General features: G+C 36.8%; 1 protein-coding gene and 2 pseudogenes across 13 annotated transcripts in view; all 3 read right to left on the bottom strand.

The window, feature by feature from the left end:
* Positions 1–1,560: 1,560 nt before the first annotated feature.
* LOC134733699 (NEDD8-like) lies at positions 1,561–7,626 on the bottom strand (annotated as a pseudogene).
* A 137-nt stretch (positions 7,627–7,763) lies between these two features.
* Positions 7,764–24,590, bottom strand: part of PRKACB (protein kinase cAMP-activated catalytic subunit beta) — a 158,571-nt gene continuing 141,744 nt past the window's right edge. For all 13 annotated transcript variants that reach the window (XM_063624209.1, XM_063624204.1, XM_063624205.1 and 10 more), the window contains one exon: positions 7,764–11,081. In XM_063624209.1, the coding sequence (XP_063480279.1) occupies positions 10,956–11,081 (126 nt within the window). In that variant the 3' untranslated portion in view covers positions 7,764–10,955. The remainder of the gene's footprint in view (positions 11,082–24,590) is intronic.
* On the bottom strand, positions 13,336–13,415 carry LOC134734943 (uncharacterized; annotated as a pseudogene).

Here is a 24,590-nt window from a genome sequence, read left to right as displayed (position 1 = left end):
TTGATCACTATCAATTCCAGAACTACAAAAGCAAGATTCAAAGTCTAACTCCTTAGCAAAAATCAGTACTGGACACACTATTATTAGGAAATCTGTAAAACCAGTCCCAAATAACTGACAAGTGATATCTATGGAGGGAAAGCAAAATTAGAAAAAGCTTATCAGTGGCATATGATCTAGAGCAATGTATTTTTACCTTAAAGCTAGGTAAGATGGCTGATGAGTAGATTCTGAATTGGATTTTAGGAGTTGGTGATATACGAAGGAAAAACACTCAGCAACTTTTTATCACATGGAAGAAAACTTCTGTTTGGTTAGTGATTATTTTCTGAACCATGGTATAAACAGGAATAAGGTTATCAACAGATAAGTAAGTGACAAAGAAGGACATTGCTACTTGAATAAAAGAGGCTTTTTTTTTGGATGTCCAACTAACCACATGATTTATTGACAGAAAACGGTCCAACTCAGCCATGTGCTTCCTGACTTTGACTCACTATTTAAAAAATAGTAAAAACTTTAATAAAAAGTTGGTTGTGTTGATTATGTGTTTTTAGCATATTGTGGTGAAGAAATTGGCAGTGAAGATAAGAGGGTTTTTTTTTCCCTCACATGACGGTGGTCTGGCTGTTAAAAGAAAGGGTTCTCATGAGTTTGAGATATGAAGAATGAGAGGAAACATTTCTTCATGGCAATCATAATGCTAGAGAAGCCATTTTAGTGACATCTGGTGGCTTGCACAAAAGCATATTGATGACATAGTATCACATTTTCCATCTTAAAATTAAAGGATTAGGCTGGGTGCAGTGGCTCATGCTTGCAATCTTGGCATTTAGGGACGCTGAGGAGGATGGATCACCTGAGGTCAGGAGTTCAAAACCAGCCTGGCCAACGTGGTGAAACCCCATCTCTATTAAAAATACAAAAAAATTAGCCAGGAGTGTTGGCGCACGCCTGTAATCCCAGCTACTTGGGAGGCTGAGGCAGGAGAATCAATTGATCCTGGGAGTACGAGGTTGCAGTGAGCTGAAATTGTGCTACTGCACTCCAGCCTGGGTGACAGAGCGAGACTCTGTCTCAAAAAAAAAAAAAAAAAAAAGAAATTAAAGAATCAAAGTTTCTTAAGACTGAACTCTGGTGAAAATGGCTTAATTGTTAAGAGTAGGACTCTTACAAGATTGATGATTTTAAAAAAATGAATTAAGAAATCAATACTCTGTTATTGGGCATGTTTATTTTTTATCTTTGATTAATTACTTTATCATTACAAAGAATGCAAACAACTCAACAAAGTATAAGGGAAGAATTAGGAAATAACCTCAAATCTCATACCATTAATAACATTCTTACACTATTCTTGTTGCACATATTGAGACAGAAGGGTAGAGAGGTACCTAACTAGATAGCACTAACTTTTTTTTTTCCAGAAGGCCAGGAAATATTTTATTGACAAACAGGGACACAGCCATAAGAGAGGGAAGCACACAGGCCTGCAAACTAACACCCAGTAGCCAGCAAGGGCCCTCTGGGCCAGGAATACTGAATCCTGGGGTCCTCACAGTCTCCCACCAGTAGACATACATTACTGGGCATCCAGGGGAGGGGGCAGTGGCTCCGGTGTCCCAGAGAGTGAGAGGATATATGATGCCTCATTATGAGCGACAGGGTAAGGAGGTAAAATGGAGGGTCCATCACTGCCTAAGACCACCTCCTCCTCTCAGAGCCAACACCAAGTGAAGGACTGAACCACCTAAAATCCTGTAATCAGCTGCTGTCTTCTCATCATTCATGTTTGCCACTGTAGATGAGCTTCTGCTGTTGTGGGGGGATTCCCTCTTTCTCCTCCACACGCTTCTTGATTCGCTCCACCTTGTCTGTAGGTTCAATGTCAATCTCAGTCTCCTTTCTGGTCAGTGTCTTCACTTTAATTAGCATCTTCTTTCCAGTTTGGGGCTGCACACAGATAAATTGCTGCTCCTACCGCTCCGGTCGCCACTGCCGCTCTCCTAGATAGCACTAATTTTATAAAATTGTATTATACTTTTTTTTTTTTTGAGACAGAGTCTCACACTGTCTCCCAGGCTGGAGTGCAGTGGCGTGGTCTCAGCTCACTGCAACATCCGCCTCCCAGGTACAAGTGATTCTCCTGCCTCAGCCTCCCGAGTAGCTGGGACTACAGGTGTGCACCACCAGGCCCAGCTAATTTTTGTATTTTTAGTAGAGACAGGGTTTCACAGTGTTGGCCAGGATGGTCTCGATCTCTTGGCTTTGTGATCCACCCGCCTTGGCTTCCCAAAGTGCTGGGATTACAGGCGTGAGCCATTGGCACCTGGCTTATACTTTTTAATATAAAGTGTTCAGTTTAATTTTGTCTATATTACAAAATCTAATTCACTAGAAAAAACTGAAACGAAAATAAATTTAACACAAGAAAAAGAAGTTGAAGGGAAAATGAAAACTGTTTGTATATGTTCCTTCCTCACAAAAAAATTACAAAACCATAAAGAAAAAATTGAGAAGTTAGAGTCATTATCTTATTTAACCAACTTCAATTTTAGACTCCATTAATTGACATCCTGCTATAAAATGTGTGGACGTTAGAAGTTTTCTACCTTCTCTCACTTCTTTCTTTCTCTACCTTACAACTTTTTTAGTTATATTATTCTAAGTTGGCCAAGGTTTAAAACATTTACATTCAGTTCTATGACTGTAATCATCATAGTTGCTTATAATTAGAACTACATTAAGACAGATTCGGAGTTTACCACAAGCTTTACATCACTGCTTCTATATTACTATGTTCTTCATTTGGTTTTCTATAATTTTTCTTTTTGGTATTTAAAGGTGTCTGCTTTGTGCCTTTAAATTAAATGCAACTTGGCTGGGTATAATATTCTTGGCTTATACTTTCTTTTCCCTAGAACTTTATAGCCATTATGTAATCATCTTTTGGCATGGAATATTATTGTGGAGACTTCTGAGGCCAGCCTGGTTCCCTCCCCACCCCCACCCCCAGCTTTGGGGGTTTATTTTTATGCATAATATTTTAATTGTTAAAATTCAAAACCTTCACCAGAATATGGCTTGCTGTTGAAAGCTGTATGTCAATTTTTCCTGAAAAACAGGTGTTCTTTCAGCATGTAAATTTAGTTCTTCCTTCATTTTGGAGATAAACTTTCTATATGATATATATGAATAATTTTTCCATTTTATTTATTAGCTTCTTATACTGTGGATCATCTTTGTTTTCAATATCATTACCATCTCTGAATTTTCTTTAATCTTTTTCTTTTGCATTTGCTGAAATTATCTCACTATAATAAAAGCCTTTTCTGTATATTAGTGTCCGTGGCTTCAGCCACCACTTAACACCATTTCCATTCTGCATCTGGTGTCTGGAGACGTTTATCTTGTTCTGAGTGCAATGTATGTCATTACAGATATTTTAAAACATGCTCTATCATTGTATCAGCGTGTTTGGGGAGGGACAGTGGAGGGAGGAAAGGATGGGTTGGTGTCTTTAAAGTTTTAACCTGACCACAATTCTCTTCTAAGTTTTACAAGCTATTCTGTAGCTAAATTCTTATTCCTAATGATGTTTATTTTGGGGGGTTGTTTCTCTTTTTATTTCTTTCCTTCAGATTTCTCTGAGGCTGTTTCTTCTTTGTGGGACCATTTTCCTTTTTCCTAAAGTACAATTTTGGAATTCCTTAATGAGAATCTATTGGTAGTAAATATTCTCTTTTATTTGGAATGGTCTTCATTTTACCATTGTTGTTTCTTTTCATAGAGTGATGGCTAGGATTATTCAGTACAATGTAGAAGGGAGTGGTAACAATGGAAATGTCAATTGGTTGTCCAGTCAGGAAAATAAAAACCATTCTTGGTATTTCAACTGAGAAAATGTATTAATAGAATAATTTTGTTACAGAGGTAATGATGAATAGAGCCAAAGAAATATACTTCAGATTAAAAAAAATAAGTACCAGTCATATTATTATTAAGAAGTTTATAAAACCAGTACCAACATGGTAGTGGTATAAAAATAAGCACATAGACCAATGGAAGAGAATGGAGAACACAGAAATAAAGCCAAGCATTTACACCCAACTGATCTTTGACAAAGCAAACAAAAACATAAAGTGAGAGAAAGGACACCCTATTTAACAAATGGTGCTGGGATAACTGACAAGCCACACGTAGAGGAATGAAACTGGATCCTCATCTCTCACCTTATACAAAAATCAATTCAAGATGGGTCAAAGACTTAAATCAAGACTTGAAACCATAAAGATTCCAGAAGATAACATCGGTAAAACTCTTCTAGACACTGGCGTAGGCAAAGACTTCATGAGCAAGAACCCAAAAGCAAATGTAACAAAAACAAAGATAAATAGATGGGACTTAATTAAACTAAAAAGCTTCTGCACAGCAAAGGAAATAATCAGCAGAGTTAACAGGCAACCCACAGAGTGGGAGAAAATCTTCATAATCTATACATCCGACAAAGGACTAATATCCAGAATCTACAAAGAACTCAAATCAGCAAGTAAAAAACAAACAATCCCAGCCAGGCATGGTGGCTCATGCCTGTAATCCCAGCACTTTGGGAGGCTGAGACAGGTGGATCACTTGAGGTCAGGAGTTCAAGACTAGCCTGGCCAATATGGTGAAATCCCGTCTCTACTAAAAATACAAAAAATTATCCGGGTGTGCTGGTGCATGCCTGTAATCCCAGCTACTTGGGAGGCTGAGGCAGAAAAATCACTTGAACCTAGAAGGCAGAGGTTGCAGTGAGCCAAGATCGTGCCATTGTACTCCAGCCTGGGAGACAGAGCGAGACTCTGTCTCAAAACAAAACAAAACAAAATCCCACCAAAAAGTAGCCTAAGGACATGAATAGACAATTCTCAAAAGAATATGTACAAATGGCCAATAAGCATATGGAAAAATGCTCAACATCATTAATTATCAGGGAAATCAAATCAAAACCACAATGCAATGCCACCTCACTCCTGCAAGAATGGCCATAATGAAAAAAAAAAATAGACGTTGGCGTGGATGTGGTGAAAAGGGAACACTTTTACACTGTTGGTTGGAATGTAAACTAGTACAACCACTATGAAAAACAGTGTGGAGATTCCTTAAAGAACTGAAAGTAGATCTACCATTTGATCCAGCAATCCCATTCCTGGGTATCTACCCAGAGGAAAAGAAGTCATATGAAAAAGATACTTGCACACGCATGTTTACAGCAGCACAATTCGCAACTGCAAAAATACAGAACCAGCCCAAATGCCCACCAATGAATGAGTAGATAAAGAAAATGTGGTTTATATACACCATGGAATACTGCTCAGCCATAAAAAAGAGTGAATTAATGGCATTTGCAGCAACCTGTATGGGATTGGAGACTATTATTCTAAGTGAATTAACTCAAGATTAGAAAACCAAACATATGTTCTCATTCATAATTGGGAGCTAAGCTATGAGGACACAAAGGCATAATAGTGATACAATAGATTTTGGGGACTCGGGGAAAAGGGTGGGAGGGGGGTGAGGGATAAAAGACTACACACTGGGTACAGTGTACACTGCTTGGGTGATGGGGGCACCAAAATCTCAGAAATCACCACTAAAGAACTTATTCGTGTAACTAAACACCACCTGTTCCCCAAAAACCTATTGAAATAAAAAATAAATTTTTAAAAATAATAAATAGATAAAATAGGGAGATTAACTTGGATTACTGAGGTGGGTCTAACATAATCACAAGGGTCTTTAAAAGTGAAACAGGGAGGCAGAAGAGAAAGTGAGAGTGATGCGGCATGAGAAGGACTTGGCCCACTGTTTCTGGCTTTGAAGATGGAGGAACGGCATCATGAGTCAAGGAAAGCAGGTGGCCTCTAGAAGGTTGAAGAGATGTGGAAATGGCTTCTTCCCTAGAGCCTCCAGAAAGAAATGCATGCTTGCCAACACCCTGATTTTAACCCAGTGTGGCTCATTTTGGTTGTTAGAACTCCTGAACTGTAAGAAGATAAATTTATGTTGTTCTAAGCTATTAAGTTTGTGGAGACTTGTTAGAGCAGCAGTAGAAAACTAATACATTAAGGTCATCATTTGCTGTGAGCATTACTAGCCCCTGATAATCAGGAGAGGAAGAACCAGCTGGGGTATTCTCATTAACGTTTTATTTGCACTCCCACTTTCCTTTTGGCCATTTCATTGTTAGTATCACCACTAAAAGATGAGCAGAGACTGTAAACTCAATGAATCTGGTGTGCTTAATTTTATGTTATATTAACACTGCTTTGAGAGGAGGGCTATCCTTCCATGGGTAAGTCTGACCAGGAGTTAGTAGTGGTTTGAGTTACTCATGCTTTCCCTTACTCTCAGTATCTCAGTGGCTACTGCTTCCTACTTCCTGCTTGTATTCCAGGAAGAATAGAAACAAGACAGCAGGTGCACTGAGGTTTGTGACCACACTGATTTTTTTTTTTTGCCTGTGGTAAATTCAGTTTTGCCCACGTATAAAGCATACGAAGGGAAATCAATGCAAGTCTTTCACCATGAGAATACTTAGCTCAGCGGGTGTATTATTAATAGTTTGTTATGGCTGCCATGATGAAGTATCACAGACTGGACAGCTTAAACAACTGAAATTTATTTTTCACAATTCTTGAGTCTAGAAGTCCCAAGTCAAGATGTTGGCAAAGTCAGCTTCTTCTGAGGCCTCTGTCCTTGCCCTATAGATGGTCATCTTCTTCCTGTGTCTTTATGTGGTCCTCCCTTTGTCTGTGTGCTTCTTATGAGGACATCAGTCATCTTGGATGAAGTCCCACCCACATGACCTCATTTTACTTTACCTCTTTAAAGGCCTTACCTCCTAAAACAATCACATGCTGAGGTACTAGTGGTTAGAATTTCAATATGAATTTTGTTCACAGTTCACAATCCAGGCCATAACAAAAGGCATAAAGGCTATTAAATAAGCATATGGAAAATTTTCAGGAAAGCTTAAATGAAAATAAGTACTTAACTTCATATCCAGTATTTGTACACAAGAGAAAATTTACAGCTGAATAGATTTCAAATGATGATAGTTCTTCAGTAAAGACATACGTAGATTTTTGTAATTAGTTTTACAAGGAAATGAGAAAACTGCATTTATATTAAGCCCTGATAATGATAAAATGAAGCGAGCACTGGTATAAAAATAGTAAGCTCCATGTTATAAAATGCATAAATAGAAATGTTTGCAAGAACAATCATACAAAATGGCAAGCCATTAAAATAATTATCTAAAGAAATGATTATTTCTTGAGGTAAAAGACAACTATGGAAATACACACTAATTTACCTGTCTAAAATGAAAAGAGGTAATGTGAAGCTCAAAAACACTCCTGAAGAAAAAATTAGAAATTAATAGTTCATCGTTACAATAGAAGGATGAGCGCTCTTGAAGTATCAAATCCTTTAAATATGAATATTTAGAACATTATGTTAGGAGTAATCTGAACCAATATGAGAAATGAGAAGGAAGTAGAAACACTTTTGAGAAACTATTAAATGAATCTGGCAGTTTCTTAGTAAATATCCAGTGTGAGTAGACTGGTGGATATATTCCTCCCCAATTTGCTCTACTTCCACCACCCAGAAACCAACCCAAACACATAAACACTAGGAATCTATAAGCATCTCTTGTATCAGCGGAAAATAAATCAGGAGATGAGGGCACCAAGTAGAATTCAAGACTCAATCAATTGTCTTATCCATTGAAGTTACTTTAATTTTGCAGTTATTGATTAATTAAAAAACACAGTTGTTTTCAGCATTTCCTAGCTACAGTAGTGCATAGGAAATTCCATTCTAAACAAAGAAGTAATTAATGAAATAACAACACACCTTAACATTTTACATTGATAGGTTACAGTTTACAAGGTGCTTTCACATACATTATTTCATTTGATTCTTACAACAAGCAGAAAAAACAGTGGGAAAGAATTTTTTTTTTCAGGCTTACAATGAGTATTTTCAGGCCAATGGGCAGTTAACACAAGAATATACCAAGAATGAGACAGCAATACCCATAAGCCACAATATCTTTTTTGGTAGGTTGACAGTTTGATTCAACTGGGTATTTAGCATCGGTGAGTGAGAAAGAAATTAGGACAGACACCAAGGTTCTTATGATATTCAAATAATTTTAAGAACACTGTCAAAGATAAGAAGAAAGATACCCTAAAATATATCGCCTTATTGAGACTTACTTCAAAGCAATATACCCTTCAAAATATCAGATAAAAAGACAATCTTGTCATCAGCTGTGAAAGTTAGGAGGAATCTTACAAACTGCTTAATCCAGTTCTTCCATTTTACAGACAAGAGAACTGAGGCTCAGATCATACTGATAGTTTTCCAGCCTGAAATTCAGATGTCTTGACTTTTCAGTCTAGGGCTCCTTCTTATACAATGCCATCTCTTAATTATTTACTGAGCATAACATAATATCTTCTGTTTCAAATATGTAATTTGAGGTTAAATACTGATTTATGCTACTTACTTCTTATTCAAGTTTTTATCTTGTTCTTGGCTAAATTGTGGCTAAAACTGGGAATTTTACATACTTTAAAAATATTCTAATTAATGTACTTGATTGGTCAGAAATTGACTCCCTTGACATATTTGCTCATGACAAGCTTGCTCACGGCCTTTAAATAGAGAGTAAAGTGGAATGGCTGAATAGCCCTCAGAACCAATGTATGTCTAGGGGTCATCTACCTAAGGTAGATTCTACAGCTGGGCACTAGTAATTTCATAGAAAAAAATATTTTTTAGAATTCATAGAAATCTTTTTGATTACTGAAAACTAAATTGTAATAATCAAATTGTCATCCCCATGACTTATTAAAATAATTTTACAATAATATACAACAAAGCTACCATACAATTTGTAGTTTACATATAGAATACATTGGTCAGCATGATCTTGGGTCTAAATGAAATACAAGAAAATTAAAATATTTTATACAAATGATGTTTTAAATTTATTAACATGACGATATGCCTTTGTTACATAAAACTTGCTAGAGCAGAGTATTTTTTTTTTCTTGCACGTTTTAAATATAGATGGACCAGTGAAATCAATATCAGCATTTACGTGACATTACCATGCAGAAACACTTGATAACCGAAAGACATATAGATTGGTAGAAAGAACATCCCAGACAGGATTTTTTTATGTCTTCAAAGGTTTTACCAGGGTGTGGTACAGATGAAAAGAAGTGGTGTGAATGACCTACCTGCACCGATAATAAAGCAAATAGAATGATTATATACATTAAGATCAGCTTGATTGAAAATAACAAATTTTATATGCAGGTAAATTGATCATTAAAATGAACCCAGTTTAACTCTTCTCGTGTGTTGTATTAAGGTAGGTCACTGAAACGCAGAGATAAAATCAGATGGGGAAAATTAAAAGCAAAGAAAAAATAGCACAACAACTGGGTTAAGCCATGGATTCTCAACAAACACTGAACTAAATGTGCAAAAGTGCTTGAAATTTCCACCTGACAGCAATATCGTTAAGTCAGTTGGCAAAAAAAAGTGTAGGAAAAAAACTAACCTCTCAAATACCAACATTGTATCTGCATGATCGATCAGACATTCTGTTTACTGAGAGAAAAGAGGTTAGAAATTATGAAATATCTGAAAATATCATACCTCAAAATTAAAATACAATTGTGGCAGTTTTATACACTTTGTTCCCTTTCCTCATTGATGAGGCATGGGATGAAAGCAGAAGTTGCAGCAGTGCCCCTACCCTAGGCTCACAAATATAGTACACCACAATAATTAGCTGGAAACAACTTCTTTTTAACGGTTACAAAACAAAACAAACGTAAACTCTCATTTAAATATGAATATCTCTATATTGTTTCCAATAATCAAGCCATTTTTTGACTTTGCAAAGTATAAGTACTTATCCAAACCAATGTTCTTTTTAGTTTGCTTATTTTCCTTTAAAAAGTTTATGATGAGGACTATTAGAGAAACTTTAAAATTTGTCACTTTCATTAATCATGTTCTATTAAAATACTGGCTAAAATCCTTAAGGAACAGTTAAGGTTTAGAAAACTTAGAACTCTTCTCTAATACCTACAGAAATGCTGGTACCAAGTGAGAGAATCTGGGTGATGATCCATATCATTAGTTTTTCCTGCTGAATGAGACACGTTTGTCACATTACACAGGCTGGTCACTTCATTACTCAAGGAGAGGAGGATATAAAAGGAGGGAAAGGGAACTAGAACCTCTGATCCACAGCCATCCAAATTTCTGGGTCTAGCTGTACGTATTAGTCTACCAAAATTTATTGCCAGAATAGTGAATTCCAAGAAAGTTAGTCTTAATTTGTATAAATTTCCTTGGTGATAAGACAGTCTATCTTCAAAAATTACCAAGAGTTTTGGCAAAACCAAGCCTGAGCTACTCAAAGCAAAAATAATTATTAGAAAGTTTATCTTCAAGCCATTGACCAACAACAATATTGGCAATAACTACCGAAAGCAACACTTATCCTTCCCTTCAAATATAACGTAGCCATAACACTGCCCATTTGAAACACCAACAAAATAAAATAGAGCACTGTTTAGAGAAAACCAATGAAATTGGAAAAGGAAGAAATGGATGTAGGAGAGGAGAAAGACAACCCAAAGAGAAGTAAGAAAGTGGTCTAGTACTGTGTTATGGCACAGACAATGCTTGCTTAGCGGTGCCTTGTTACATAGGTGGATGCAGAGTGCACACACGGGATGATGGCAATAAAGACCTCACTGTCGTTGGAATGAAGGAACTAGGTAACTGCTTCAACAAGGACGGTCTCAGCTCTACCTTATCTCTCAACAGAGTGCAAACACTGAGTGTGAGCTCGGATGTCATCTTGTTCCTCTTTAAAATTCACCAAATTCTTTTGCACATTTTTCTGTTATAGAGACACGGATATCTTCTTCTTCATAGTCATCAAAGTTGCTGGTATCTCCAGAGCCTCTAAACTTTGGTATGAACGGAGCTTCAACCTATAATTGAGAGAGAGAGAAAAATAAGAAAAAGGAAAAAAAAATTCCTGAGAGTTTCCAAACACCAAGAAAAATAAATTCCCACTGTTATTACATGTTGAAATCCTTAGATGCCATTAGGTTCCTAAAATGTAATAGTGCTAGAAGCAGCAGCAAGCAGTAGGTTAGCTATTAACCTCAACATTTTGATTCAAGGAAGTATGCAGGTCAACAAAATACTTAAGAAATTTCTGGGATAATTAACTGTTGGCATCAAAATCATGGCTCCTAAGGTTACAAAACTTCAGTCTTAATTTTTAGTTCCTTGTTTTTAAGACCTTATCTTTTCCTATCCCTTTTGTAAAAATTCTTTTCTCCTCAAGTTACAGTTAAATCTCAGACTTACTTTTAATTGCTTTCCTTTTTAATTCCCAAGTTTATTTTGTTTAAAATATCTGGCCATCAAAACTTTCTGAGAGGTTGGAAAGAAATATATCTCTTTTAGAATTAGAGAATTGTTAAACCTTAAACATTTTTCTCCTTTGATCCTAAAAGTAAAATGTCTTCCCACTAATTCGAATATGGTCTTCTATAAAGATTAAATGTGGGTACTGAATACATTTGAGGAAAAGATTTTAAAAGCTAAAAAAAATCATAATCTGCACAGCCTTCATGGAATTTACAAACAATTACAGTTGCTTTATTCTGTTCTCAATACAACACTGTGAGGAAGGAAGGACAGGCGTTCTTACTCCCATTTTACAGATTATAAAAGAGTCGACCAAATTCACATGACTGATAAGCGGCTAAAACAGGTTTCATATTCATGATTCTCCACTTCTGGCCCAGAGCTCTCCAAGGGTTTTTAATTTATATCCTTTTCAGTAAAACATTTTCTAGTACACATAATCAATATATATATAGTTATTTACTTACAAATTATTTAGATGCATGACTATACTATTATAAGATATACACACAAATAAGGTATTGAAAAAGAATAAGGTAAAAATAAGTAGGAATGGGACTTCTAATATTATCTTTTTGTTTGAGAGCTGGTTGCCTTGCGCGCCCTGCTTTGAGGACTGCTGTTTTGCACTACCCAGAAGAATGAGCTAAGCAGACAGTTGCTTCATGTCTAGCCAGCCAGCAATTTAGAATAACAAACCTATTGGGGCAATGACGTGTAGAAAATGATTGTACAGTTTGAGTTGTTCAGGCCACTTCTTTCTTCTGCCTTTTTTTTTCCTTGATCATTTGGAGATGCATCAGAGAATAAAGAAGACAATTAAAACTATTCATATTTACTATGATTTTTGCACTGCTGTGCATAGTTATAATACTTGAGAAGATATTAAAACAAATGGTTAAAGTACTCTATTATTTTTATTTGTAAATTGTCCATGGATCCTTACATCTGTTTCATTGATAATCAAGATTTGGCTGTCAATCAATTTGTCCATTACTACAACCTGTATGTTACAGTGTGCCACTTGTTGGTAGGTTAGCTGTTTACTACCTGGGATAAGTCAAGCCCTTTGAAAAGCACGTAAACTTTAAATGAGTAGTGGCTGTCCCATTCTATCCCCTTTTAGGAATAATTATTAAAAATTAAATAGATAATATGAATAGATTAGTAAATGATTGCTATTTGGCAGAAGATTTTATTTCTAAATATAAATATGAAAAGATTCAAATACATCATAAATCTTTAGGATACTAATATAGTTGACAAGCCTCAAGGCAATCTAAAGAATATACCTCAAAATAGCATTAATTAACAATAAATACAACAATAAATATAAGCAATGATAATTAGAAAGGGAAATGGATGATTTTATTGGAAATATAAATTTCTTAAATTGACTCAAAAAGTAAAAACTTGAAGAGACCAATATCCAAGAATTAGTCTGTTAAAATTTATAAGGAATAGATATAAGATGACTCTATGTTCCTAAATTTTCTGCAGAATAAAAGCATGGAAACTTTCTAAACTCATTTTATGAATCCCATATAATCCCAACTTCAGAAAAACAGAAACTATAGATTCATAAAACTTATGACTATAGAAGTAAAAACCCTAAATAAAATTTTGGCAAATAGATTTCAGGCAAATATTAATATGTTAATACCCCATGATTAAATGGTATTCATTCCAGGAAAGTGAGGATGTCTCCTTGATATAATTCATCACACTAACATGTCAAAAAAGATAAAATACAGTGTATTAGAAATCAACAATGTTTTATTAATCTGATAAAGAATACCTATCTCAGCCAAATGGCCAACTTTATATTTGGTGGTAAAACATGAAAGGCAACAGACTATAGAAATGATCCCTGAAAGTATATTCTTGGGCATTTCCATTCAAAGCAGGAACAAGACAAGAAAGCTCAAGGGCCCTACTGCATTAAAATATTGTTTTAGACATTATAACATGTATACTAAAACAAAAATGGAAATGAGATGTAAATACTGAAAAGGAACAGACGAAATGGTATGCCAATCTCCTGTGATTGTCAATAAAAATCCAAAGGAATCACTGAAAAATGTGGAGATCAAGAACAGAATTTAGTAACATGGTCAATTATAATACAAACATAAAAATGATGTTTTGCCCATATCTTACTATAATGGGAAAGCAAACACATTAATAGCAACCAAAATATAAATTTAAGCAATAATTTTAAGACATAAATTCCTTCCTATATGGAGGAAGGGGTGGTCTCTAAAACTTTGCTGAATGACAAAAGATATTTGAGTAAATGCAGAAGCAACATGTTCATAATGGTAAATTCTCAAGATTCAGGTTCTCTCCTAATATGCAACTTTACTGTTAATCCCCAAATTCAATAAATCTTTAGAGAGACCAAAAAAAAAAAAAAACCCCACAAACCATTGGCAAGTCTAATCAAAAAAGAAAGAGAAAACATACAGGAGATAAGGATGATTTTCTAGGAAATATAAATTACCTAACTTGGCTCTAAAATAATACATATGGGGCAAGAGAACAGAAAATTTGGAAAGGGTAAACAAGGGTGAAGAAACTGGACCCATCTAATATTAAAATATTTTAAAGCTACATAAAGCAGTGACATATATAGTACAAGAACAGACAAAAAGAACTCCTAAAAAATACAGGTCAGGGCTTCAAGATGGCTGACTCAGAACTCTCCTCCACAAAGAAGAACCAAAACAGTGAGTAGATAATCACATGTTGAATAAAGCCTCTAAGAGAGAACACTGAAATTTAGCAGGGAAGTGACAGGGAACATCTGAGGCAGAGAAGCAAAAGGAATTGAAGCAGCTGGCGTGGCTGGGACCAGCTGGCAGCCACAAGAGGTTCTCCAGTACGGGGAAAGGGTAACTGAGAGATCCCCAGTGGTCCACGTTTCCACCACAGACTCTTTCAATCCTAGCCATGTAAGATCCCCACAACCCTCGTGAATTCTGAGACAAGTATAGGGACCTGCCTGGAGTTCACACAATAGCATTGTTCCAGAGAGGGATTTTGTTCCAGAGAGGGAGTTTGTTCCAGAGAGGGAATTTGTTCCAGAGAGGGAGTTTGTTCCAGGTCCCACACCCACCCCCAGGACCCAAGAAGCTGAAACACACTGCCATTTTGAGAAGCCAACTACCATTAGATAGTATGCATCTCTATACACCTGGAGCCCAACTGACAGTGCCCCATGTCTATCAAAGGGGCTCCAGTGGTACAGTGCTGGCTGGACCCAATGGTGCAGCTGGGTCCCCAGCACTCGAGCCCACACAGTGTCCTATACTTCAAACAACAGGCAGGGCAGCACACTAGGGAAGGCTGTTTCTGGGGCCGGAAGCCAAAGCATACACTCCCCAGAGTGTGAGGGCCTCCTGCCTGGGGCCACTGCCACTGATAGCAATGCCCAGCCCCCAAAACAGGACTGCCAGGTACTTGCAGCACCTTCAGTGGACCTGGGAACCGGCCCATCTGGATGCTATTTGGGGGCATGAGGACAGACTCACTCTGCCTACAACCTCTCAAGTATTTTATCCAGGGGCCTAGGAATTGTCCTTCCCTGCCTACCAGAGTCTATATCTGTGTGCACCAATAGGGGTCTGAGGACAGGCCTGTCCCTTTAAGTGCCACCCCTCCCAGTGCCTTAGCACACCACCTGGGGGGCCTGGGGAGTGCCCCCCTCTTGTCTATCACTCTGGGTACACATACATATGATCAGGAAGCATGACAAAAGACTCAGGCTATCAGCCACTGGCATCAAAACATGCTGTCCAGTAGCCCAAAGACTGCCCTGTTCAGCACAGCCTGCCCCCACAGGTACAACAGAGAAGCCTGGAGACAGGACTTCCCTGCCTGGTGGCACCTCACACAGTGATTGAGTGCACTGTCTGGAGGCTTGGGGATCCATCCACCCTGCTTGCTGCTTCTGGCATGCACATGCACCATCAGGAGGTCTAACAACAGACCCAAACCACTGACTGCCTGCACTCAAACACATTGTTTGAGGGCCTGGGGATTGCCTCACTTGGCCCAACACAGCCTGTGCCCATGTGCACCATTGAAGGGCCTGAGTAAATGCCTGCACCACCTGGCACTGCAACCCCAATGCTCAAGCATGCCATCTGAGGGCCTGGGGATTGCCCTGCCCCACCCACTACTGGCCTGAGGCTAGGCCTGCCCAGTCTGCCACCACTACCACTGCTGGTGCTTACCCACATATGCCACCTGAGGGTTTAGGGCCTGGCTTGCCCAGTCTGTTGCTACCATCACTAGCAGCAGTGTGTACTGCCTGGGAGCCTGAGGGTTGGCCTGCCATCACTACTACAATTGCTTATGCCACACATGCTGCACAGGAGACTAAAGTCTCATCCATATGCCCAGCCTACCACTGCCACTGCTGGTACCTGAGCAAGCCACATGGAGGCCTAAGAATTGTCCCTTGTAGACCTGCTAAAATTGATGCCAGTGTATAGCCACCAGGGGACCAAAGGCAGGTATGCTTGGCCTGCTGCTACCACCACTGCGGTCTGAGGATCAGGATGCCTGGTGTCCCTGTCCCCAGCAAAGCCTCACCACAGGCTCCACCAATAATGCGGCCTAAGCCACTGAGGAAATCGCAGATACCCAGTGATGCTAATTACAGCTGAAGAAATCATAGAGACTACACTACTGCATGCACCCAGAATAAAAGCTAAACTGCCCAACAAAACAACATGATGATACATCCACAGAAAAAAGTCTTACCCTACAAAAGCCAATCCTAAAAACTGGAGGAAATGACTGTTACACTAGATGTGGAGATGTCAATGTAAGTATACAAGAAACATGAAAAAGCAAAGAAACACGACACCTCCAAAAGAACATAATTCTCCACCAACAGATTCCAATTAAACAAAAAACGATGAAATGTCTGAAAAAGAATTCAAAATAATGGTATTAAAGAAGCTCAGTGAGATATAAGAGAACACAGACAAACAATACAAAGACATCAGGAAAACAATTCAGGATATGAGTGAGAAATTCAACAAAGAGATAGATAGCATAAAAAGAACCAAACAGGCCAGGCACAGTGGCTCATGCTTGTAATCCCAGCACTTTAGGAGGCCGAGGTGGGTGGATCATGAGGTCAGGAGATTGAGACCATCCTGGCCAACACGGTGAAACCCTGTCTCTACTAAAAATACAAAAAATTGGCCAGGGCATGGTGGCGGGTGCCTGTCATCCCAGCTGAGGCAGGAGCATGGTGTGAACCCAGGAGGCGGAGCTTGCAGTGAGTTGAGATCACGCCACTGCACTCTAGCCTGGGCAACAGAGCGAGACTCCATTTCAAAAAAAAAAAAAAAAAAAAAACCAAACAGATCCATCCCAGAACTGAAGAATTTAATGAATGAAATGAAAAATACAACTGAGAGCTTTGACAATAGACTATATCAGGGAGAAGAATTGAGGACAGGTCTTCTGAAATAATTCAGACAGACCTGCCAAAAAAGAATAAAAAATAAAAATGAATGAACAAAGCATACATGACATAGGGGACACCTTAAAGCAACGAAATATTCAAATTTGGGGTTTTCCAGAAGGTAAAGTGATGGGTAATGACATAGAAAAACTCATTTAATTTAATAATTGCTGAAAACTTCCTAGTTCTTTTAAGAGATTTAGAAATCCAGACACAGGAAGCTCAAAGATCAAATAGATACAATCCAAAAAGGTCTTTTCCAAGACACACTGTACTGAAACTGTCAAAAATCAAAGAAAAGACAGAAATCTAAAAACAGCAAGAGAAAAGCATCAAGTCACATATAAGGGAACCTCCATCAGACTAATGTGGATTTCTCAGGGGAGACCCTGCAGGCCAGGAGAAAATGCAATGATATATTCAAAGTGCTAAAAGAAAAAAAAACCCTGCCACCAAAGATAAACTACTAGACTAACCAAGAAACCTTTCTTCAAAAATGAAGGAGAAAAAAAGTCTTTCCCAGATAAGCAAAAACTGAGGGAATTATCACTACTACACCAGCCCGACAGGAAATGCTTAAGGTAGTCCTACATCTGGAAGTGAAACAATGATATTTACCATCATGAAAACAAGAAAGTATAAAAGTCACTGGTAGGGCAGACACATAAATGAGAAAAAGAAAGGACTCAAATTTATTACCATTACAGAAAACCAACAAACTATAATGATAAACAATTAGAGAGAAGGAAAGGAATGAACGATATACAAAGCAACCAGAAAACGATTTTTAAATGACAGGAATAAGTCCTCACCTATAAATAATAACTTTAAATGTAAATAAATCAGATTATCCACTTAAAAGATATGGACTGTCTAAATATATAAACATAACATGATCTAACTATATGCTGCTTACAAAAAAACTCACTCACCTGTAAACACACAGATAGACTGAAAGTGAAGAGACAGAAAAAGATTTCATAGAAATGGAAAACAAAAACAAGCAGGAGTATCTAAATTTATATCAGATAAAGGAAACTTTAAGTCAAAACAGTAAAATGAGACAAAGGTCATTATATAATGATAAAGGGATCAATTCAGCAAAAGGATATAACAGATATATATGCATCCAATACTAGAGCACACAGATATAGAAAGCAATTATTAGATCTAAAGAGAGAGACAGACTCCAGTATAATAATAGTTGAGGACTTCAACACTCCATTCTCAGCATTGTACAGATTATCGAGACAGAGAATCAACCAAAAAAATTGGACATAAACTGCACTGTAGACAAAATGTACCTAGGAGACATTTACACAACATTTTATCCAATAGTTGCAGAATACACATTCTTCTAATAAGCACATGGAACATTCTCCAGGATAGACCATTTATGTTAGGCCACAAAACAAGTCTCAACAAATTTTAAAAACTTGAAATCATATCAAGTATTTTCTCAGATCCTGATGGAAAAAACTAGAAATCAGTAACAAGAAGCACTTTGGAAACTGTACAAATAGATGGAAATGAAAAAATATGCTCCTGAATGACTATTGGGCTAATGAAGAAACTGAGAAAGAAATAAAAAAATCTTAAAGCAAAGAAAAATGAAAACACAATATACCAAAACCTATGGAATATAAGAAAAGCAGTGCTAAGGGGAGGTTTATAGCAATAAACACCAAAAAGTATAAAGATTTCAAATAACCTAATAGAGTACCTCAAGGAACTAGAAAAGCAAGAACAAACCAAACAAAATTAGTAGAAGGAAAGAAATAATAAAGATCAGAGCACAACTAAATGAAATAGAGAAAAAACATATAAAGGATCATCAAAATGAAAGGTTTTTTTTTAAATAACCAAAATTGATAAACTGCTAGCTAGACTAACCAAGAAAAAAAGAGAGAAGACCCAAAGTTAACAAAATCAGAAACGAAAAATATGTTACAACTGACACCACAGAAATACAGGAGATCACTGGAGACTATCATGAACAACTATATGCTAACTAACTGGAAAACCTAGAGGAAATAGATAAATTCTTGGACACATACAACCTACAAAGACTGAACCAGATAGAAAATCTGAACAGACCAATAATGAGGAACAGATTGAATATGTAATAAAAAGATTACCATCAAACATTAAAGAAAAGCCCAGGGCTGCACAACCTTATAAAGAAGAACTAGCATCAATTCATCTCAAACTATTCCAAAAAATTAAAGAAGACAGAATTCTTCCTAACTTATTCTACGAGGCCAGCAGTACTGATACAAAACCAGACAAGCACACAACAAAAAACACTACAGACCAACATCTCTGAGAAATATAGACACAAAAATTTTTAACAAAATACTAGCTAACAAAAATCCAATAACACAACAAATATATAATACAACATGATCAAGTGGGATTTATCCCAGGGATGCAAGGATGGGTCAATATATGCAAATCAATTAACACGATACATCACTTTAGTAGAATGAACAACAAAAATCATATGATCATCTCAATAGATGCAGAAAAAAGCATTAGATAAAAGCCAACATCCCCTCCTGACAAAAACTCTCAACAAATTCGGCATAGAAGAGGCATTCCTCAACATAATAAAGGTCATATATGACAAACTCACAGCTAACATACTGAATGAGGAAAAGTTGAAAGCCTTTCCTCTAAGAATTGGACCAAGACAAGGACGTCCACTTTCACCACTCCTATTCAACATAGTAATGAAAGTCCTAGCCAGATTAATCAGGGAAGAGAAAGAAATACAAGGCATCTAAATGCAAGGTATCTAAATACAAGGCCCATCCTTTCAGATGACATAATCTTACATATAGACTCCACCAGTATATTCTTAGAACTGATAAAAAATTAAGTAAAGGTGCAGAATACAAAATGAACATAAAAAATCAGTGACATTTCCATACACCAATAATGATCTAGCTAAGAAAGAAATCAGTAATATAATTCCATTTATAATAGCTACAAAAAAAAACAAAATAAAATACCTAGGAATAAATTTGACCAAGAAGGTGAAAGACCTCTACAAGAAAAACTACAAAACACTGATGAAAGAAATTAAAAAGGACAGAAACAAATGGAAAGACATCCCATGGTCATGGTCATGAATCAGAAAAATAAATATATGAAAATGATCAACTATGCAAAGAAATTTACAGATTCAATGCAATTCCTGTCAAAATACCAATGATAGTCTTCACAGAAATAGAAAAAAAAAATCCTAAAATTTGTATGGAACCACAAAAGAGCCTGAATAGCCAAAGGAATCCAGAGCAAAAAGAGCAATGCTGGAGGCATCACACTACCTGACTTCAAAATATACTATAAAGCTATAGTAACTAAAACAGCATGGTAGTGGTATAAAAACAGACACAGAGACCCATGGAACAGAATAGAGAACCCATAAATAAATCCACATATTACACCTAAGTGATTTTTGACAAAGGCATCAAGAACATACAGCGGGGAAAGGACACTCTCTTCAATACATGGTGCTGGAAAAACTGGATATCCATATGCAGAAGACTGAAACTAGATCCCCCTCTCTCACCATATCCCCAAATCACTCAAAATGAATTAAGTACTTAAAAATAAGGCCCCAAACCATAACAACACTAGAAGAAAACATACGGGAAATGCTCTAGAACATTGGTCTAGTCAAAGATTTTATGGGTGGGGCATGGTGGCTCACGCCTGTAATCCCAGCACTTTGGGAGGCTGAGGTGGGTCAGGAGTTCGAGACCAGCCTGACCAACATGGTGAAACCCTGTCTCTACTAAAAATACAAAAATTAGCTGGGCGTGGTTGTGGGCACCTGTAATCCCAGCTACTCGGGAGGCTGAGCCAGGAGAATCACTTGAACCCGGGAGGTGGAGGGTGCAGTGAGCCGAGACTGTACCGTTGCACTCTAGCCTGGGCAACAAGAGCACAACTTCAACTCAAAAAAAAAAAAAAAAAACCTAACAAACAAAAAAGATTTTATGGCTAAGTCCAGAAAAGTACAAGCAACAAAAACAAAAATAGGCACATGGGGCTATATTAAATTAAAAGCTTTTGCAGAGCAAAGGAGAAATTCAAAAGAGTAAAGGGACAACCTGTTGAATGGGAGAAGAAAATATTTGCAAACTATTCATCCAAGAAGGGACTAATATCCAGAATATACAAGGAACTCCAATAATTCAATAGCCAAAAATAAATAATCTAATTAAAATGGGTAAAGGATATGTGTACACATTTCTCAAAACCAGACTTACAATGGCCAACAGGTACATGAAAAAACGTTCAACACCATTAATCATCAGGGAAATGCAAATCAAAACCACAGTGAGATACCATCGTACCCAGCTGGAATGGCTATTATCAAAAAGGCAAAAAATACCAAGTGCTGGAGGGGATGTGGAGAAAAGGGAATTCTTATACACTGTTGGTAAAAATGTAAGTTAGTACAGCCACTATGGAAAACAGTACAGAGATTTTTCAAAAATCTAAAAATAGAACTATCATACAATTCAGCAATTCCATTAATCCAAAGGAAATCAGTATATCAAAGCAATACCTGAATCCTCATGTTTATTGCGGCACTATGCATAATAGCAAAGATATGGAATCAACCTAAGTGTCCTTCAACAGATGAATGGGTACAGAAAATGTAATATATATATAGGAATACTATTTGGCTGTAAAAAAAGAATGAAATCTGAAATCTTGTCATTTGTAGCAACATGGATAGAAACAGATCATTCTGTAAAGTGAAATCAGCCAGGCACAGAAAGACAGTATCACATGTTCTTAGTTACATGTGGAACCTAAAAAAGTTGATCTCTTAAAGGTAATGTATAGAATGACAGCTACCAGAGGCTGAGAAGGATGTGTGTGTGTGGGGGAAGGGATGAAGAGAACTAAGGTACTGAGAACAAACATACACTTAGACAGAAGGAATAAGTTCTAGCATTTCATAGCAGAGCAGGGTGGTTATACTGTATATTTCACAATAATATATTGTATATTTCAAAGTAACTGGAACAGAAAATTTGAAATGTTCCTAACACAAAGAAACAATAAACGATCAAGGGAGTGGATATGCTAAATACCCAGCTTTGATCACTACACATACTATGCATGTATTAAAATATAACATGTACTTCATGAATATATAAAAATAGTATGCAGCAATAAAAATTTAAGAAGTTCAGAAATAGACAGATGTATATATTAATTTAATATTAGTAAAGGTAGAATTTCAAATAAGAGGCCAAATAAGAATTATTTAATAAATATGGAGGGGACAACTGGTTAATTATTATACAACAACAAAAAATAAGTTAGAGTTCAGAAAGCACTAAAAGAAAATAGAAGTTCACTAGATACACTTATTGTGGAGTAGGATTTTTTTTCTTCTTTCAGAGACAGGGTCTCGGCTCTGTAGCCCAGGCTGGAGTGCAGTGGCATGATCATGGCTCACTGCAGCCTTGACCTCTTGGGCTTAAGTGATCCTCCTGCCTCAGCCTCCAGGGTAGCTGGGACCAAGTGTGTGCTACTACACCTGGCTAATTCTTTTTTATTTTCTGAAGAGATGATGTCTCACTATGTTGCCCATCTAGTCTTGAACTCCTGGCTCAAGTGATCCTCCCACTGTGGCCTCCTAAATTGATGGGATTACAGGTGTGAGCCACTGCACCCGGCCTGTTTTAAAACAATTGTATAATATGGCAGTAAGTCATTCAGATGTAATTATGTAGTATGTAGCAACTGTGATATAAGAGACTGAAGGAAATGGTAAAGTGCAGGGTTGGAGGAGGTAGATCTTAATTGGCTACTGAGATCATAGGACTGAACTGCAGTGATGAAGAGCACAGGAAAAAAAGTAAAAAGACATATGTCAAATACTAGGTTCTATTTGGATGGTGGAATTATGATAATTTCAAATTCATTTGCTTAATAAATTACCTGGTTATAAGTATATGAAACTTATCTCAACCAGAAAGGAAAATGGAGCCTGGGCCAATCTATCTAATCTTTCTCACCAAACTACTCTTCCTTTTGCATTCTCTATCCAAATTCAGATTTTAAGGGTGATAAAACTGATGCTTTAGAGAGGTTAAATCATTTGTTCATGATCATACTGCTAATGATTGGTTGATCAAGGATTCAGATCAACGTCTACCTAACCCCACAGTTCATTCTCTTTTTTTTGCTGCCTTTTGAGACAGAGTCTTCCTACTCCCAAAATGCTCAAAGCATAAAAGTTAAGAAGATGATACACGTAAAATTCATGAAAATCTTGTGAAACAATTTATTGTTTAGTGGTTTGGAGTTTCATTTTAAGAATCATGTCAAAAGGACTTTAAAGGGATAACGTGACCTGGAATTGAGAATCTGAAGAACCTGGGATCAAATATAGGTATTATTTAGCAGCTGCATGATTATGTTTAAATTAACCTCTCTGAGCTGATATCCACATCAGTAAAATGGGGAAAATGGTATCACTTATTTCACAGGATTATTTTGAGACTGAAAAGCGAAGTTATAGGGAGTTGCTTTTATTAATTTTATAGTATTGCATTGGTGCTAGCAAATTTAGAAAAAATATAAAAAATAAAGTTTTTATGAGATCTAAATCTATTTTAAAGTGCTATGAATCTTGTTATTGACTATATAACACATCTATTTGTGATAATAATGCTAACAGCCATGATTCATGAACTTAACAGACAGTTTCTGGATCCCTCATGTGAGATAGGCTGTATTACATTCACATTGTTTTGGTCTGGCTATATTTTCTTTTTGCTGCATTTTAAATTCTTTAATTGTTCTGTTTTTGTAATCTTTATTTATTTATGTTTTTCTTTGAGACAGGGTCTTGTTCTGTCGCCCAGGCTGGAGTGCAGTGGCATAATCACAGCTCACTGTAGCCCCAATCTCCCAGGCTCAAGTGATCCTCCTGCCTCAGTCTCCCAAGTAGCTGGGACTACAGGGATGAACCATCACACCCAGATAATTTTTGTATTTTTTGTAGAGATGGGGTTTTGCCATGTTGCCCAGGCTGGTCTCAAATTCTTGAGTGAGACTCAAGCAATCCACCCACCTTGGCCTCCCAAAGTGTTAGGATTTCAGGTGTGAGCCAGGGCACCCAGCTTGTCACTGTAATCATTTGTAAAATATATAAATTAGAAAAGTTCTAATTTATTAGTGCATTACATTTTTTTTTTCCTTAAGGAAACTCAATCATGTAGTCGCACAGCATTATTAAAGATGACAAGTCTCTAAAACATTAGAAGTTTTGGTTTTATGAAAAAAAGAAAAAAATTAAATATATTCAAAATGAAAACACTTTATTCATACAAATTATCTTTAAGCATGTAAGAAGCAAAATGAGAGATAAAGGTAATTCAGTGCAGCAAAATCTTTTCTTAAATGTCTCAAATTATTACAAAAGTGAAATGATAACTACTATCAATTAATATACTACTGTTACCATAACTGTTATATTGGCAACTTGTATAGCAAAAAACAAAACAAAACAAAATACTAGTTTCTTTTACATATGCTA

The sequence above is a fragment of the Symphalangus syndactylus genome, chromosome 12 (assembly GCF_028878055.3).
Source record: "Symphalangus syndactylus isolate Jambi chromosome 12, NHGRI_mSymSyn1-v2.1_pri, whole genome shotgun sequence".
Taxonomy (NCBI): Eukaryota; Metazoa; Chordata; class Mammalia; order Primates; family Hylobatidae; genus Symphalangus; species Symphalangus syndactylus.
The sequence above is the reverse complement of the archived record's forward strand: the minus strand, read 5'-3'. Positions and strand labels throughout refer to the sequence as shown.